This window comes from Limanda limanda, chromosome 9 (assembly GCF_963576545.1).
Source record: "Limanda limanda chromosome 9, fLimLim1.1, whole genome shotgun sequence".
NCBI lineage: Eukaryota > Metazoa > Chordata > Actinopteri > Pleuronectiformes > Pleuronectidae > Limanda > Limanda limanda.
This window is the reverse complement of record NC_083644.1, coordinates 16,094,942-16,114,867: the sequence shown is the minus strand read 5'-3', so window position 1 is coordinate 16,114,867 and position 19,926 is coordinate 16,094,942. Positions and strand designations below refer to the sequence as shown.

Below are 19,926 nucleotides of genomic sequence, written 5' to 3'. Positions count from 1 at the left end.
GACAACGCAGACTGCAGTTAATCCATTAAAGGTCTGAAAGGAGGAGGGGTTTAGGGTGGAGGAGCCGGGCAGAGTGGAGGGCAGGGGGAGTTCATGTCAATTAGCCAGCTCTCTGCTTTCTCAATTAGCAGGAAGGATACACAGGCTCAAGCACACTTCTGGGGTCCGGGACCTTAAAGCTCCGTGGACACAGACGTCACCCTGTCTGACTGCGACGCACTTCCCAAACTATAATATTGTGTGCCTTCTTTTCTTCTAAGAAAGTCTGTGTGTGTGTGCATTTATGGATGTGTGAACCAGAGCCAATCGGTGTGATGGGATTTCACATCGCTGACGGTGTGGCTGGCCCTCCTGGGTTTAAGCCACAAAAGCTTTTTAACTTTCAAAACTTTACAGGAGGAAAGAAATATCATTTGCCTCCTTAAAATATTATTTAGCATCGGTCATCATTTAAACGGCCAAATAATGCATCCAATCAACGCTGTGTACGTTTTTTGTGCAAAGTCTGACCAAATGAAAATCCCATTTAAAAAAACCCCCACTGTAGTCGCTTTAGTCATTACCTTTAATTACATCTCTGGCATTTTTACATTTCCTCACTGTTATGTTGAACTTTATCCGCACACGGACATAAACTATAAGAAAAGCAGCCACATCCAGCAGTTAATAAGCTATAGTGCTAGATCTCTGACACACACACTGTAAAGTATCTCAACATGGATGCCCTTGATAGAGCCACTCCCTCCATCTGTCCACACACATTATTATAACGCACAGTGTGTATCCTTTACTAGGACATGGCAACAACATGGTTCCATTTGGTATGTGTCTGTACGTCATAACTACACACACACACACTTTACCACACAACACGCGGCAAACAGCAGATTGTTTTTATAGCTAATTTACTGAGTAGCGGCAGTCACTTTCATTGCTTTATAAAACCACGGTCCTGCAAAGCAATTTGGGGAAATGACACAGCGAGTAAGACAGCTGTGAGACGATTTCCAATTTCAAAACACATTCTCATTTGGAGGAAAGGTTGTTTGGCTCGTATTACAGAGGGGGGAAAGCAAACTCTTATGAAATAATGATCACCCACTATTTTCAGCCAACGTTTTACCGCCTCTGCCCATCAACGTTTAGAAGTTGAAACAAAACCGAATGTGATTTGTGACGGAGGCATTGACATGTGTCTGCTTTCTGGTTCTTTACGTTGAGAATTTAAAAAAGAAACAATAACAAACATGGATGTGTCAGAATAATATAGCAGTGAGATGGAGATATTTTTTTTTTTTGCCAGGTCCAACCCAAGGCCTTTATCAAACTGAAAGGTCAGAGCAGGAGGATAAAAGATGGACAGGAAACTGAGGGTTTGTTGCCTGAACTATTCAACTGCAAATGTCGCTTCTCTCTGCTCTTTTGGCAGGAAAGATACAGACGCACATGACAAAGGAAAAGAGACAAAGATGCTCTTCTATTTTAATCCCTTTTTCTTTCGGGTTTCACTCCACATCACTCTCGCTCTGTTTGGATAAATATACAGTATGACCGCTACAAATCTCCATTCTGCCGGTGCCACGGTTTTCTATCCTACCTGAAACAAAAGCCAGCTTGTTTAGCCCATTGTGTGTGTGTGTGTGTGTGTGTGTGTGTGTGTGTGTGTGTGTGTGTGTGTGTGTGTGTGTGTGTGTGTGTGTGTGTGTGTGTGTGTGTGTGTGTGTGTGTGTGTGTGTGTGTGTGTGAGTGTGTGTGTGTGTGTGTGTGTATGTACGTGTGTGTGTGTGTGTGTATGTGTGTGTGCGTGTGTGCGAGTGTGTGTACTGCTCGGCCCTAATTGAAGGCACACTGAGAATTCTCATTAGTATGTCAGGCACATGGTTCTGCTAGGCTAGCTCACTAGCTGTAGCTGGGCAGACAGGTGGGGAGGTCGGAGGTGAAGTGGAGACTCTGGGGAGCTTCAGTTCACTGCTCAGTTTTCTGGTGTGCTCGTCTTTTCCCTGTTTTCCCTCTTTACCAACATCCTTTTTTCAGTGTGTTGATTTGGGAGCTCATTTGTGTAGCTACTTGATTCACGGTCCACATACACCTATTAGTATTAGTACAAATATTATGTGGTACGTGTGTGTATCAGACCCTTCGTTTACAATGTGGGATCATCATTGATTATACATACTCACAGCAGTGAGGTACAGAGGGCATTATTGAACTCCAGGATTTGTTTGAATATCAGTGTTGTCGTGAGAGGAGGTGACAGAAACTACCGTAAATAATTTATAAAGAGGCTGCCAATGAATAAATTTGATTATTTGCTTTATCTATCTCAGGTGGAAGCAAATCATAACTCTGGGACACTGGGAAAATGACAATAAATAGCACCTTACGTAATACTTGACTTACATAAGTAATAACAAATATTTAGTTTGGGCTTCACTGAAATTCAAGATTTGTGCATTTTTGTGTAGACAAACATTTGTTGTTGTTTTTTTAATCGGAAAATGTGACCATAACCTGGACTCCACACGAATTTGTCATAATTACAAATATTATGTGAAACTAGTTTATAGTCATATGTCAGTGGATTGTGTAAATAAAGAGCGATCATGCATCGGGATGAATCTGGGAGCTGGAAGGAGAGAAGAAATCTCAGAGTTTATTATGGACGTCTGCTCGTTACATTAGCTCTGCCAGGTCTCACTCAGCTGAGCTAATTGAAACAAACCAGCATGAGAGTCAGAGCCGACAAGACGACAAAGAGAAATCACATGCTGGGAAACATAGTGAGTGAGTGTGTGTGTGTGTGTGTGTGTGTGTGTGTGTGTGTGTGTGTGTGTGTGTGTGTGTGTGTGTGTGTGTGTGTGTGTGTGTGTGTTTGTGCATTTGTATTTGAATATGCTTATGTTTTCCTATCGAGCAGGGTGTGGGGGGACCATCCTCGGTGTAAGCATGAGTGTGTGTGAAGGAGCAGCCAAGTGCTGCAGCTGCCAGGTAACTGTGTTAAAGGAAGCAAGAGCTCCCTCTTCTTGTCTGTCTGAGACAAGCTGGACAACATGAACCTGAGGCAGGTTCGCTGCAAGGCACGGAGGATTGTCTTCAGAAATCAATCAGTTGAAGGAATCAACAGAAAAACATTTTAAAAAGCTGACGTGACGATTAGAATTTGTGTGAATAACTGGCAACGGTATTTTATTTTTAAGCAAAATTTGATTAAATGGATGATATTTACAAATGAAAAAGATGAACATAAGGTTTTGTGTTTACAGAGTATAAAAGGAGAAAGTGCTTTTTTGAATGGTGTGGTTTTAGGAGCCCAGGCTGAGGGGTTATGTTGAGGTGGGAGAAAGGGGGGGGGGTCTCAGAAGGAACAGGGACTGGTCCTTTAAATTCAAACTCCACCGCAACATTTCAAATATCCAATATGATGTCCGTGCTCATTGAAATACAATACAGTGGTACAGGAACCTCGAGTTAAAGCCTGTGCTGATCTTATGCATCATTATCAACAGTCTTCTGAGGGATAATGATGCGCGTGCACGTACATTAAAGTCACCTAGTGTGTGTGTCTGCGCGCGTGCACTGATCGCCCCCATAAGCCCCGCCCAGTCCGCGCCTCGCCAGCCAATGGGAGACGGCGCCCGAGGAGACTGGACTTTTTTTACATAAATGTTTTTTTTCAGGAAACACACGCAGGAGGTGTTTGACTCCGCTCGACTCTCTCTCCTTCTCCTCTCGTCGCGTTGTTTTGTTTTTAGTTTTTCTTTTATTTACCGAGCGCCAGTGCTTCAGCTGTCAGGTCCTCGGCTCCGCTCCTCATCACCTCCTCCTCCTCCTCTTCTGCTCCTCCTCCTCCTCTGCTCCTCCACGCTCACTTCACCGGCTTCTTGCAGTTGTGTCCGTCAGGAACTCCGTAACACCGACAGGAGAATGGTCATGGTGAGTAGGCTCCGGACTCCACGGGCGCGCACGGTCTCCATCACGCACATTTGCTTCCTTTGTTGTGCGTAAATTTCTGCGTAAAAATTCCGCCGCAAGCTGGGATGTATTAATACGGTAATGTGTATTGCACCGCAGCAGCAGGTGGGGCAGCGTTTTGTGTACATCACACAACACTTTACCTATCTGAATAATTATAAAATCATTTGAATAGGAGTTCACTGTGTCACACCTGTGGGGACACCGACTTCCCGCCTGCCCTCTGATATCATACAGGCCAAAATAACTCCATATTAACATTTAAATGCAAATTACGACTGAGCAACAAATCGGACCATTTTGCTGTAGTTAGAGAATAATACAAAAGAAATTATAAAATCTTTTAATTCACTCATTTGTACGATAGTGCCTCCTGTGTTCGTTAAAGTGTTTGTGTTTAAAAAGAGAGAGAGAGAGAGAGAGAGAGAGAGAGAGAGAGAGAGAGAGAGAGACAAGCTGTGAGGGAGACCGAGTTAGTCCCTATACACACAGTCATGTAAATGTACATGGTGATTTTTTACACGAACCCAGTAATAGCTAATTTATATACAGCGCTGTGCAGGCATCCTATTACCGTAAAGCCCGAGGCTGCAATCACTCTCCAGGAGCCGCGCCGCCCGGCTCACTGGAGCGCGGAGCTCAGCAGCGATTGATTGCTTTGCTGGGATTTCAGAGGCGCCTTTTCTCTGCCAAGCACCAGGCTGAGGCTGGCGTGTGCCGGCGAGGGCTGCGAGCCAGCCGGAGAGCGAAGGTGTTAACACCGAGGGGCTGGGGAGGGGCTGGGCACGGCGGAGGGGTGAGGCCCAGGGCTGACAGGCAAGGCAAGAAGCCAATGGCGAGCTCTAAAAGGGGAGAGGGGTGGGTGGGGAGTACCGGGGAGTGGGCGGGCTCTGACCTTCCAGCTGAGCAGGCGACTGGGCGGGTGGCTGCGAGGCGGGAGGGAGGGAGGGAGGGAGGGGATGGAGAGATGGGAGGGGAGGGGAGAGAGGAGGAGGAGGAGGGGAGGCTTGCTGCAGCCCAGCACTCTCATCCAGGCTCACCACTCTCCTCTCAGCATCTGTGGAAGAAGAAGAAGAAGCCGTGCCTCTGGTGCTCGCCGATAAGACTCCCTCTCCACACATCCAGGGAAACAGGACGAGAGGCAGAGTGCAGAAGGCGAGTGAGAGAAAGGGAGACCAAGTGTCAGAGGACAGGAGGAGAGTGAGAGAGAGAGAGAGGGAGAGAGTATAGGGAGTTCTCTCTGCTGTGTGTTGCTGCTGTGTGAGGAGGAGAGAGGCAGCGTGAGAGACCACGGCCGGCGTCTCCCAGATGGAGTGGAATGGGTTTAAGATGGTAAGGAGGAGGAGGCTCACAGGCAGCCGGCCACTGTACCACCGCTTCCATCCATCTGACCACCGTGGACCTGATGGGCGGCCTGCAGTGGCTGCAGTGTGACAGGCTCCTGTAGCACAGCTCTATGCACTGACAATGCTGGAACTATTTGTGTTGTGTTGAATGTTAAGTTTCCTCATACACAAGGTGGACAAAGCATGGGGGGAGTTGGAGGTGGGGGTGGGGGGTTTGTGTGTGGTTGAGGTTTGCGGGCAGGATGAGAAATGGAGGTAGACAGGCAGGGGGGGGGGACGGAGAGCCAGATATCATGCTAATGGGAGAGAGGTGTGGAGGTAAGGAACGCTGGGGAGAGGAACGGAGGAGGAAACAGCCCCCATTTTATGTTCAAGCTGGGTCTAAATGTGTGCGTCCCCCCCCCCTCTTTTTCTTGCCTTTGCGCCACTCTGAAATATTTACCTGCATGTTACCCCACAGCAGCAGAGGTGGAATGCCTACTATCGATTCTGAACGCACTACGAGAGGGACTGGGGGGGGGGGAGAAACTGTGGACGTGTGTGGGTTTGATATTCATGCATGCAAAGCAGTCCTTGTTAATTACGCGAGGAGACGTGTTATCCGTCACGCTGCTTGTGCGCTCAGTGGGTGTGTGTGTGTGTGTGTGTGTGTTGTCCATGTGCTGTGCCAGAGCCGGAGAAAGATGGAGTAGGTGTGTTGGGAGCAATGCGCATGCCTGGCATTGCAATATATGATCTGGCTGTGGTGAATTGTTGATTCGCTTAAGTTTAAAAATGTGTGTGTGTGTGTGTGTGTGTGTGTGTGTGTGTGTGTGTGTGTGTGTGTGTGTGTGTGTGTGTGTGTGTGTGTGTGTGTGTGTGTGTGTGTGTGTGTGTGTAGTAACGGTTGTGTGAATGTATGTATGAGCAGGCAGGACAGAAACTATGATCTATTAAACAATCCTCTTTTGCTCAGCTTCCTTGCACCGACTTTAACTTTGCATCCATTCATCCATCACACCCCTTTTACACAGCGAGAGGTTAACTATTCATATTGTATCCCCATAATTCACAGTAAGGCAGAGTTTTTTTCCACCAACGGTACTGCGTCATCACTCTGTGACCACGCGGTCGATACCATTTATCTTGCGTTCTCGGTGCACCCATCTGTTTTATAAAAACGGTTCTCCTACCATCAAGATTGTTTGCACGCTGGCTTCTTTCCAGCGGACGCAATCAAAATGCTAATTGAAAAACGACGGCGACTCCCCCCCTTGCTTTGTGACGCGGCTATAGCGGCGCCGCCTCGCTGGACGCTCAGGAGCAGCGGCTCGGTGTGGCACGGGTGGAGGGGGGGGGGGGGGGGCTAGCAGGACCACGTGAGAGGACACATTAATGGGCGTCAATGCAGAGAAAGAGAGGGTATTGTTTTTGTGTGTATACCAGCAAGGGCAGGTGGCGCAGAGGGGATGGACCCGGGGAATGAATAGGAGCAGCTAGAGAGGGAATGTGGAATATTCATCAGTATTTGAGGAATCTGATATGAGTGTGCACCACGAGGCCTCCTGATGGGAACCAGCGGGACTAGACACACGGCATCATTTCAAGCACACACACACACAAACATGCAGTGGCTCTATTACCCTCAGGCAGAACACCATGAGCTCCAAGGTTACACATAGTAGGATGGAGTGTGTGAAGAATTTATTAGCCACAGTCCAGGAACCCGATGTGTGCTCGGTGTTTCAAATGTAACTGAAGATCAGAGAGAAATATCAGATATGAGGAGCAGTGGTTTTTCTTTCTGAGGTGATTATAGGTCTGAGCAACAATGATGGTGACTCATGGACGTCGTGTAGAAATTGACTAAGAAATCAAAATAAAGTTGAAGTAAAAGGACAATCAAGGAGTATTTCTACCGGCAATTCAATTACATGATCTCCTGTGCTGCGTTTTTTGTATGTCTGTGTTATTGGCTTTGTGCGTTTGTGTCAGCGTGAGTGTGTCCATCCGAGGAGCAACTGACGCATGTCCAGATGCAGAGTGACATGGTTAACTAGAGCCTGATTAAACACCAAGGAAATGGATAGAGCGAGCACTGGAGAGAAGTGGCTCAGGCAGGGAAACAATTGCCTCTTAATCTTCTTTTCTGTGCTCCTATGCTCAAACATTAGCTCTCTCGGTTTTACTGTTGATGGGTGTGCCGCATTATATATGTCGATAAACAGGCTGTTGCGTTTCATGGCGCAAGTGGAACTAGCAGACGTATTTACACGAGAGAGGAATTCAAGCTTAACCCTGCACGACCAGCAAGTGAATAGGTGTTTTATATTTTTTGCGCATCTACAGATTTACAGTTTATTAAGAACATCAAGCCAAAAACCACACAGTAAAATACACTCCTGCAGTAAATCCTAACTTCAGGAAGATTATAATTGTCAGTTTTTAATGAAATTATTGTAGAGAGTTCATGATTTACTTTATAATTTTGGAGAACGTAGCTTGTGGTGCTGCTGAACTGCATTTTCCAGATATTTATTTGTCTTACTTAGCTGCATTGATATAAATGGGTTGGATAAAATAATAGAAACACCTGTTCATATAAACCAATACAGTTGATCACCAGCACTACAAATAACATCCTCCAAAATGACCATGAAGGTGAAACCACACCTCTTTAAAACTGTGTCAATGCAAACTTAAGACTATCACCTTCATCTTTATCTGCTACTGATCCTGGAAGGGCTGGAGCCAATGTAGAACCTTCATGAAGGTGGGATTTATGGCAGGATTGCAATGTTAGGCTGCATTAGATTAAGCTATAGTTACAGTGATTTAGAAAAATTAATTTTATTAGGCTGGACCACACAACCCAAAAAATATCTTAATAAAAAACAATTTATATTAGTCAATATCGATAATATTTGTGATAAATAGTCAAACTATTATTTATTTTAGGTATAAAGACTGATATTTGCTCCTGAGTGAAGGCTGTGGTTTTAAACTTGTTTTAAATTTTATGAACAAAGAATAACCAACATTTGACAAACAGCATAACATTTTACTGCACAAGCATCATATCGATATAACTTCCGTTTCTCTTGTGTTGCTATTGATGGAAGCTATATTGTATTATATTGTTTTTATTGCCCAGCCCTAGAAAATTACTTTTTCCTCATTTCCTTTTATTTCTAACAAACAACATTTTATTGCGGTAAAATACATTTCTTAAACAATTAGATCTCGCTCTGAACATTCGAGACCTATTGAGATAAACGAACAGACTGAGTCAGACCAGCGCTCTGCGGACGTATAAAAACACCTTCAAGCTGTTCTCACAGGCCCAGTTATCTGCTGTGAGGCCAATTGGATAGTTTGCAGCTGTTATTACTTAACAGCAGAAAAATATACATTTAGATGAAAGTGGAATATGCACAGTGTGGGTGGAACCTGCTTCTGCAATGTTGCCCAGCATGTAGGGAATGCCTGGTATGGATTTTTGCAGAGTCCACTTTGTAGAAGGACAGGAGGTAAACACGAGCTAAGTCAAAGGCCTTTAGCAATCTTATACTCTGTGTCAGGAGTGTATTGCCATGGCTGCAGCACTATTAATGTGGATTCAGTTTTTTGTAAGGAGAGTTTACCCTTCAGTTCATCAGTATCAGATACAGAGAGAGAAGTGTCAAATGGTTGTGTGTGTGTGTTCATGTATTTGTAGTATGGTTCATGATTGTAGTTGTGCATGTGTGAGATGTGTAACATACTGGTAATTTCCTCTCTAGCTTTTAGTAAAGCTTTCAGTTAGGCATGTACCAAAAGATGATATAGCAGAGACATATGAACAACAGTCTGTCAATTATAATTATATCTTAACAACATTATCTCTGAGGTTCAGAGTTGGGTTCTTTAGATACACATGCTGGTGATATGTGAGGCAGAACTGAGCAGATAGTTGTATTGCATTAGCTGAGCTCTTCCCCCAATAGTACCAAGGAGCACAACTGGTGGTGTGGTTCAATATGTAGTGAAGCTTGGAAAAAATATTTAAAAAATTAATTTCAAGGCCATTCAGTCCTCTCTTGATGCACCATTAAGGGCAATTCTGAGCCACATTAGCATTAAAACAATTTGATTAATTCATCTCACACCTAAAAGTGTTAAACTTAATGATATAGTGGACACTGCACCAGCAAACTAGAATGAATAAAACCACATTTAAATTCACTACATTTGGATTTTTATTTGGATCTCAACAAATTTCACACACTTATAGATATTAGTTCCTTAACTTGTCTGATTTATTCTTCAAGATCATTATTCCTTGAGAAATGAATTAAACTGTTGAAAAACCCAAAACTTAAAGAAAGGAAAAAAGCCAGTTTATCTGGATACGCATTTAAATGCAATGGTTTTTCCCTGCGTCACCCTCTCATGGAAATCGGTTCAGTCGTTTTTGAGTTATACATCAAACAAACAAATAAAAATGATAATGAAAACATAACCTACTTTGGTGGAGGTAAAACTATTATTATATTAATATTATTTTCCCATACAAAACATCTATTTGCTCAGCTTTATTTAAAACAGTGTGGTCGACTGATAGTTAGAATATAGCTGCTACTACTAAGTATAGATCTGATGTGTGTGACACAACACTGAGATACAGCTGAAGCAGACAAAGACATTTCTATTTGCCCCTTACAGTCAAGGTACAAGGTTCTGCTATTGCTTTGGCACGTTCACTGTGAGCACATAATATATACATCAGCGTTTTGCTAGTACAGAGCCCGTTCAAATATCACTACATTTTTTATTTTCTTGAAATGTCTTTTCCACTTTTCTTTAAACAAAAGCTGGATGGAAACATCTAATGAGCCAAAAGCCTGTTTGAATAAGAAGCTGCTGTAACAATCTCTGTCCCAATTAGCATGCTTTGGTTTTTAAATATTCCTTTTGTGTGAAGCCTAAACACACATGAAGACTCACAAAACGGTCACGTTGAAAATTTAATAGGCTTCCACAGTGATTTCCTTCATTTATTTAAAATGTGTTTTTTCTTTTTTTTCTCTCTCCCGTCTCTTTTTAAAAAGCTGGAATCTGAGAGGCATGGAAAGGCATTCTGCTGTGAGGGGAGCAGCATTCACAAATACTAGACCTAATTCCTTTGGCAGCAGCTCAAACTGCTACAGACAGACACATAATCAGCTGGGGAGTGTTAGCGCCTCAGCCCACTAGCAAACACAGGACCGAGCCCTTGTTGTGCATCGCTGCTTTTCAGAATAAATATCCCGATGGAAAATACAGTGGGAGGAAAGAGGTATTCGTGTGTATATAGCTCTTTGTTCAGTCAAAGATAGAGAAGGAGAGAGGAACACTGGCTTTCTTAGCTACTTTACTGCTCCCTCTGTCTCTCTCTCTCTCTCTCTCTCTGCCTCCCTCCCTCCCTCCTTCCCTCTCTTTCTCTCATCCTCCGCTGTACCCTGTGTGTTTTGGTATTCATACAGATGTTTGGATATGAGTGGCAGTTCCTCCTGAGACTGTGCACAAGCGGCTGACTCGTCTCATCTGCATTTTGCATCCCAGGAAAAAAAGAGAACAGAAAGCAGCGGAAAGCATCAGCAGGCAGGCTGTGTGTGTGTGTGTGTGTGTGTGAGAGAGAGAGGGAGAGAGAGAGAGAGAAAGAGAGAAAGTCAGTGAATGTGTGTGTGTGCGCGCGTTGTCTGTTGTTTGTCTTTGGCAGCTTAACTAGCCCCAGCGCTGTTGCCGTGTGATGTTTAAAGGACATTTCAAGGTCACGCTTTCGACAGGCCTCACCGCCTCTGACATATTAAACATTTATATATTTCTGTAACCAGATGAATTATAGATTTAACATGCAACTGAACATGCTACAAAATGGCACCATTGTGCTCGGTAATAGACACTTTGGGGCAAACACAGCTTCCCTCACAACATCCTTTAGCCTGCCTCATGTCATCAATAGCAGCGCTAACACAAGGCAAAAAGGCTGATGTGGCTCCGTGCAGTAAACTAAGACACTGGAGGATCCCGCAGTGGCAGGAGAGGGTTTACACAAAGTCCATCTGCAAGTCAGTTGTGGTCGGTGGCTCATAAAGATAGGGGCAGCTGTACGTAAAGATCATAAAGCTGGAGCTGACAGTTCTCATCTATCTACTGCGATATATCTTTCTGGAGGAGGAAGATAATACCAGACTATTTTCTTTCATCAGTCTGTGGTTTGTTTTCTTTTTATGTAGACAAGAGGTAACCAACCAAGTCGGGGGGGGTAGTTAGAGCAGCGGTTCTCACTCCTGGGGGTCCAGGGCGCACTGCCAGGGGGTTCAAGAAATGTTTCAAGATTACTCCATTAAATTGATCAGGATATACGGGTAGTGTGTGTTGATGTGGTGAGATCTTTTAAATACAAATCTAATATCTTTCCAAGGCATTTCAGTCAATCAAATGTTATTTGTATATAGCCTCTATTCACAAATCACAATTTGCCTGATGGGGCTTAACAAGGCGGCTCTGAAAAAAAATAGGGGGGACAAAAATGCGGAAAAGTAAGAGAGAGTCACAAGTGAGGGATCCCTCTCGGGACGGACAGAAGTGCAATACATGTGACATGTAACAAGCGCACATTGACGAAATACCAATATTTACATCATTCATGAGAAAAGAGGTGAATCAATGTTCAAAGTATTTATATAAAATATAATTTAGATGAAGGGAGGGGCAATGGCGATTTTAATGGTTGCCGTATAGCCAATGTATATGTGTAGCAGCCTATTGTATTTTTTCATGTGTTGTTCTCTAACATACCATAGCATAAATAGAAAAAAAATGAGATGGTGAGACTGAGATGGTGACTCTGATAATGGAGGTGTTTTTCCAAACAGCATTATGGATTCACAATCAATGCACATTTCCTTTCAATGGACAGGAATGCTCCATTTTCTAAACAGTTTATATGGAAATGGAGGAGAATCTGAATTCCAGTGCTTATCAAAACTGATTAATGTCATTCGCAGCGACCACCAGCACCTGCCAAGTTGATAAGGGGAGAGAAAGAAATAAAAAAGAGTGGGAACAGCGGAATGATAGATGTGTGCTATCACGCAGATCTGCAGCTCTTACACCACAGGCTGTCAGAGCTAAAACGTCATTGCAGGATTTTATATGGCAATCAGCCGCCACCCCTCTATACGTTGCGTCCCCTGGCTCGCGCTACAGTATGTGAGCAGAGATAGTCTCCTGTGGGCATTTTCAATTACTCCGCACTGTACAGCAGGAGGGAGGGGTGGGTAGGGGTGGGGGGGCTTAATCTGCTCATTTGAATGCACGCCACACTTAATGTTTTAGCTGGTGTGCCACGGGCCTCGTGTGTTAGCGGCGCCCGTATGCATTCAGGCTTTTGTGTTTTCGCTCGCGCTCTCCCCTCTTCTCCAGTGCCGTCGGTGCCATTCCTCATTTTAGCACCCCCCACATCAAGTTGCACCGGGATTAGATTTTCACAGAAGATCGGCTCGCGATAACTTCTCAAGTCAAACTCCGAATGGATTGTGTAATTACCGGTACAGAGCAACGCCATGGCATTTGGAAAGTAACTGAAATAGTTGAGCTATTTCAGTGACAGTTTATTAAAAGAAAAGGGTTTGAAAGCATAAAGAAATCTGGTGCAAATGGCAGAGGCAGATCTAGGGAGGCACTGGCCCAAGATTAATTTCATTTGTCGCTTGAAGTGCTTTCCTTTTTCTTTTTAAGTAAAACAGTCACAATAAATAAGGGAATTAATTAAGAATTAGTTGTTTTTTTTAAACACAATGTGCTTGAACAAGGCAAACTTTTTTTAATATATTCAATGATGTGTACTTTGTTCAAAGCTGTAGAGCTAACAGTGCACAACAGTTTACTTAAATGTGCACCAAACTGAATCAATCTGATTTGTTGGACATATAATATGGCCCCTTTATGGCTCCTGACTTAGAAAAATGCTAGAAACGCCATTGTTATGTCGTCACCAATGCTTAACTGGACTCAGAAAAGATATTCGTCATGTGAAAAAAAGAAATGGAATCATCTGACATTTGATCATGTCACTCAGCATAAAAAGAAGGATGTCAGGAGATTTCCTCGAGGATAAATAGAAAGTTTCAGCTCGTGTCTCAATCAGCGATGCAGTCGTCTCTGCTACATCTATATGTAGTTTCCAGTTATTCATTGCCTCCATCACTGTTTACTCATTAAGACAGATGATGGACGGCTGTCCTTTTCCCTTCCAGCTATTTGATTATATGAGCTCTGGTTCGGAGCTGAATCAATAACCAGATTAGCCGGGCATACGAGGCATTTACACACACACACACACACACACACACACACGAACGCACAGACTAACACACACATACACCCAGACACACCCTCACACAGTACCCAAGGCTGGGGAATGAATTCTTGAGTGCAACGGTTGGTTGGTGTCTGTGTGATTTAGATCTGTGCCTTTGCTGCAAGGCACACACACACTCTCACACACACACACACACAGGCCGGCCGGATGTGTGTGAGATGCAGCTGATGGGGGGAAACAGTGATTAGATTAGGAGGAGCTCTGCCTTAGCAGCCGGGCCGGCGTGCCTCTCTCTCTCTCTCCCTCTCTTCCTTGTTCTCTGTGTAAGTGCTGTGCTGTAGGTTCTGTTCTTATCGTGCACCTCCAGGCTGTTTATAGCTTTTTAAATACCTGCTCGACAAAGCCAATATTACCACTTCCAGCCTCGAAACTGTTTTAATCAGAACTCCATGTGTGAATTATACAGGAAATTTCCTTCAGTTGGAGAAGTTTACAAATGTCTTATTCCGCTGCTCTCGCATTTTCAGGAGGTTGCTTTAGCCTCTTATCTTGTTATTCAAGGCCCCTTTTTTAATATATACTGCAAGCATGGCTGTGGGCTTGAGGAATATATGTAGTCGTTCAGTTTGAAATAGCATGGCTCTGCTGAATTTGTTTATTTCTGACCTGATACACGCAGGTGGGTACAGTAATAATGTATAGTGGGAAGCTGAGTTGAGTAAGTCTGCATACATTTGTTTATATGTTTGTTTAGGTGCACGTTAGTGTATGTCAGCGCTAAAGATAGCGGCTAGCGTCACAGAAATGGCCGCTTGCCTGCACAGGTGCACGGCCGCGTTGACTTGCCAGCTCCATGTGGAGGTGGTGTCCTCGCTCATGACACATGGTGCTGACTCAGAGGGATCAGGGCTGCCTGCTCTCCTTTCCTCACTGTCTTGTTCCTGCGTCCTCTCCAGCCTCCGTCCCACCGGCCCGGCTTCTCCTTCGGCTTCGTCTAAGAAACGAGAACTGCACAGAAGCCATTCCTCCTAAAAATGCAACCAAGAGTAGTGCAGGTTTTTGGCAACGCAGTGCTTTGGACGCTCTCTTGCAGTGTCACTTTTATTTATTCAGAGAACAGTCGCAGCGAGCAAAAAAAACAACACACGCAGGTTCGATCTTAACGTAGTCGTGGCAAGCGTGACGTTTGTGTTATGAAAGATGGAGCGAGAGACAGAAAAAAAGCCCTGTTGGGAGGAATCAACCTTTTATGTCATTTTAAGTGACAGGCGTGATGTAGGCCTACTATAGGCTGACAGTGATCTTCCTGTCCTGTCTCTCCTGCTTTATTTTTTACCCCTTTACTCTTATTCCCATTCTTTTTCTCCTCACCAGCCACAGAGACATGGTTAATACGTCCTGAATAGGCATCAACACATTAGAGAGATATCATCTCTGCTGAAACCTTTAGCCACATTAATGACATTTAATTAAGGATGGGATCCCATGTAGGGGATGAGACAATGATTTAGCCTCTTTAATCCAACAAAATGTCCTTGCTAAGAGCCCGGACGAAGATCAGTCCCATCCATCACACCCAGGGACGACAGCGGGACAGACAGCGACGCACAGCGCAGACATCTCTCTGATTTGACGGAGCTAGAAGCCGAGGTGCTGGCTGCGGCAGCCGGAACCGGCAGAAAGGCTGGCGAGCTGCTGTTGATGGGGATTTTACGCTGTTTGAGGGACGACCGCTGATGGGATGGTGGCGCTGCGTTGATTTACAGCTGAGGATTTGATAGAGAAATAGGGGTCAGGGGCATCGAGTCAGGGACCGTTCCTGGCGCAGGAGCGAATCAAGGGGAATTTTGATGAGGACCTGGGAGGCCAGGCCAGGGCCGGGGCTGAGGGACAGGGATGGGGCTGACAGGCAAGGCCGGGACTTCAATTCCAAGGCCCAGTCCCAGCGCTGCAGGCTCAAGCCAAACAGCTAGGCAGGTGTCCAGCTGATCTCACACCCCCGCAAGGGAGGAACTGCAGAGCATCAGTCACTAGAGCTGCACAAATTGAAGTGTCATCTCCAGAGTCAAGATGCTCACCAATTTTCTGCATGCGTTGGTGCAGAGTTGGGATTCAGCCAGTGGACAAATGGCTCCAAGTCCGCCTACAGTTTGGCTGAGACTTTAGTGTGTGTGTGTGTGTGTGTGTGTGTGTGTGTGTGTGTGTGTGTGTGTGTGTGTGTGTGTGTGTGTGTGTGTGTGTGAGAGAGAATGTAACCGTGTATTTGTGGATCGCTGCAGGTTGTCAGTGTCATTGCCTTTGAATGGATGATTGAAGTAGTTGTAGGAAAAGGTTTTTAGATTAAAACAAATTAAAAAAACAATATCTACAAAAATAGAAAAAGTCTTATTGAATTTAATTGGATATCTTAAAGGAGGAACATATTCATCCCACAAATATCTTTGGTATATAAATATTTATATCATTAAATAAATCCTGTCCAACATACCCTTCAGCAATTGGTCGTATCCTGTCATCTCCTGACCTGTGACCTCTCACAAGTGTGTGCCGATTACCCAAGGGCTGTGAGGAAGTGTGTGGGAAAGCTGCATCGATTTCACTGAAGACTGAAACATCACAAAAAGGGAGAGAAGAGAGGGAGGGGAAAAAAAGTCAAGCCAAAGTTAAACGAAAAATTGCTTACATGCACGTCTTGCGCGGTCTGAAACATTTATTATTCCGAGTCACACAGAGAGAAAAGAGGTGGAGGAGGAGAGAAGAAGAGAAGAATCCATTTGGTAAAGTAGATGCAGATCGATGAGACTGGAGGCAGGCGGGCCAGAGTGCAAAAAGAGGAGGGGTGTGTGTCTCCCTGTGTGTTGGCGAGTGTCTGCGTGTGCTTGCGTGCATGAGGCGTCCCAGATTACTTTCCATGATTGATCCGGCCCAGCATCCGTCTGACCTGACGGACGTTTCAGAGCTCAGAAGACGCTGGTGGAGGTGGAGAGACGGCGCGAGGGAGAGAGAGACGGCCAGGAAGAAAGGGAGAGGAGAGAGAAAAATAAAAATCAATAGCGCAGAGAGACCATTACAGGGAACTCGACTGGCCAAGAAACCGAGATAGTAAAGTCGTATTAATCTCTTTGTGTCTCAGTCGGTTTGATAGGAACTCCAATTCAGCATCACTTTGGGGGACCGAGTGAGTTTTAGTCGAGTTTAATAGCATCTGGTGGGGCAACATATGGCACGTACTGTCACTATCAATTCAAATGTGTTTTCCTATGAGTATCTGCATCTACTGATAAACTAGAACTAGGTCATTAATCAAATTAGTTAGTGGCATCGTATTTTCTCACATTGACAAGCTAAATTATGCGTAAGAAATTTGAATAAGACGCATAATGCAATCACCAAAAAATGTATATCTAAAGCACGATGCCGAGGCGGAGTCTAACAAGTCAGACGGGTGCGTGCTGGCTCCATTTTGTAGCTGCCAGGCGGTGTGTCTATCAGAGAAGAAATCCTGCAGCACACTGTCTCCTCTGCGCTCTCCTCCGCCTCCATCTGTCCCGGCCAAGTCCGGCTAAATTGATTGTCTCAGCTCTGTGAGAGAAGGAAGGGGAAGGACGGCTGCGCCCGGACGGGGACATAAAGTGGTGGTTTTATAGTGTTAAAGCAGGGGAGGAGCGATGAAGGTGAAAGAGGACGGGAGAGGAAGACAAACGCCTCATTGGTTTAACGTGAATTGTAAATCATACCACAGAAAGCGTCCTGTGATGGAATTATATACATTTAATCTGAAAGAGAGCTCGTCTGTGACGTCGGTATTTTCCACTGAAAACAAACGTGTATATATAACGTATACCCCCCCCCCCCCTTTCCTTGCTGTGGGCGGGTGGGGCTCGTCTTGTTCGACTGCAGCACCCAGACACCACTGGCCGGGAGCCCGAGGAGACAGGAAGCACTTTTGCGGCATCAAATATTAATGGCGTTATAGAGTGTATTGATTATATAATAAGTTTTCCCAGCATCTGAGCACCAACTGAAATGTATTCCCTGAATAATTGAAACTGTATCCATGAGTGAGTTTTTCATCTCAATGGCTGGCGAACGTAATTGCATTGCACCCTTATTCCATTGTTATTTGAGATTTTATCAGGAGACGCACGTGTGTGTTCATGTGATAAATGCCAGGACAGTGAGAATATGAAGATGAGATTGCCTGTGTGTGTGTGTGTGTGTTTGTGTGATATGCCCGAGACTGTGTTTGTGTTAGCGAATGGTTGAGCCTTCAATATTGAGCACTGAGTAGTGTTTTTAGAAGTGGGATGCAGGGACATAAACGCACTTGTAAGAAATGTAATATTCCTTTTTGCCGACATATGCTCCCTTGTGCGCCGCTACTGAAATTTGCTGAAGATGGAGACTCATATGCATCTGCTTGCTGCTTCTTACATTTCAATCCCCACATTCGTACCTGCTACGATGACACTGCCCCCGTCACTGCTTGCTGCGGAACGCCATCCACTCTCGCACTGACGTAGTAAAATGTAAAATGATGGCTTTGATGTTTCACCTCTGCCTAACGTTTCCTTTTTTCAGGTTAGCTTTTCAAAGTCTTTTAACATACAGGCTATATACAGCATGTTGTCCTCTACCCTCTTGATAAGATGTATACTGTATGTGGTGGCTTCAAATCGTAACTAGCGTGGGCACCTTAGCCCCGGGGGTGCAGCTATCCCTGGTACTGTCCACTCGGCTTTTTCAAAGGGTCATAATTACACCTGATGAGCTTTGACACAGTTGCATGTTGACCCGCAACAGCTACAAACCGGAAAATGTTGATGTGCAGTGGATTTTGAATGAAAACAAACAACAAAATTGCCCCGAAGCATTTTCTGATTTGTCCCAGTCGCATTTGAAAATGTTCATTATTAAACAGTGAAACAGTCGTCTACCCAAAACTAAAACAAAGATGGCTCTGAACTGGATTTCTTTACACGATCATTCCAAAACTATTCACTCTCACCTTCCTGCCAGTACAACCAATATCCTTTGTCCTCTTTTCTACCCTGACCCCTCAACCCCTCTGCATCTTCTTTTTCTCCCTTTCAAGCTGACAGTTCACTCTCATTTAGACTTCCATTATGCATTCCTGCCTAAGTTTACAAGACACATTGACAACAGAGCGTGTACCGACTCTCTCCTCCCCCACCTCTGTCTCTCCATTTCTTTGAAGTATTGAAAGTGTCTTCCCCATTACTCAGCCCTCGCCTTTTCCTCTTCCTGCTCCTCCACCCATCTGATCCCTCACTCCGGCTCTTCATCTCTCTAAAGGAGTAAATGAAGGCAGAGGTCATCTCTCCTCTCGTCCTCCTCTGCTGCTAAATTGGCTGCTTGCAGCATCCGTAGATGGCTGCAGGCGTTTAAGCCCTGTGCTCTGGAGAGCCGCTGAACAGACTTCCTGCTCATTTGTGGCGTTGCTGTCTCTTCAACCACCGGCTTGTTTACAAGGGGGAAACCCTCATTATAGACTCTGCCAAGGTCATTGCGTGCAGTCGCCACAGCGATCTGCTGCCTTCGGCACACACATCTTTTTACTCAATCCACCACGAAGGTATTAAAACGCTCTGACAAATATTTTCTTTGTCATTCCATTATTTCAAATCCTAATCATCACTCTAATTGTTTTTCACTATTTTCAAACCCCCCCCTCCCAAAAAAAATCCAGAGCCACTCGTCTTTGTTTTAGTTTGACTAGTGGAACGAGTGTAAAAGGTGAAGCTGTACTTTTTCTAGTGGGTCGCCATTTTCCCCTCCATTCCCCTAAATCCCAGTGCAACCCTAACCTTGCAAAGTGAGTGTGTGATGCTGACGGTGGGCTGTGCGTCCCCCCCCCCCCCTCCCTGTGCTCCGCTCCGTAGGGGTCGACAGAGACACAGTGGCGTCAGGCAGAGCTCCCACAGCTCCAGGGCTGGGCAGAGAAGGGATTGCTGACACAGCCAAAGATGGTAAGAAGACGACTGCTGCCAAATGGATGAACCCAGCCATTTTACATACCCATGAAGTGATATGATCTGATATTGTACTGTGTTTACATCCATAAGTGGTGAAGTGGTGATGCTGCTGACTGAGACAGGTGGAAATGGTTCTGCAGAGACGTTTGAGGAAGCCAATAGATAGTGTTGCACTCCTCTGTCTAGTATTTTTCAATATATACATACATAAGAATGTTTAAGTGTTTTAAAACATCCATTATAAATCAACCAGGATGTTTAGTGATCATTTATACATACATATTTG

The 19,926-nt window shown here is 44.7% G+C and overlaps 1 protein-coding gene across 1 annotated transcript in view; it reads left to right on the top strand.

Moving 5' to 3' along the window:
* Positions 1-19,926, top strand: part of elavl4 (ELAV like neuron-specific RNA binding protein 4) — a 72,377-nt gene that overhangs the window by 10,554 nt on the left and 41,897 nt on the right. The window contains exon 3 of the mRNA XM_061078279.1: positions 19,548-19,634. Within this exon, the coding sequence (XP_060934262.1) occupies positions 19,548-19,634 (87 nt within the window). The remainder of the gene's footprint in view (positions 1-19,547; positions 19,635-19,926) is intronic.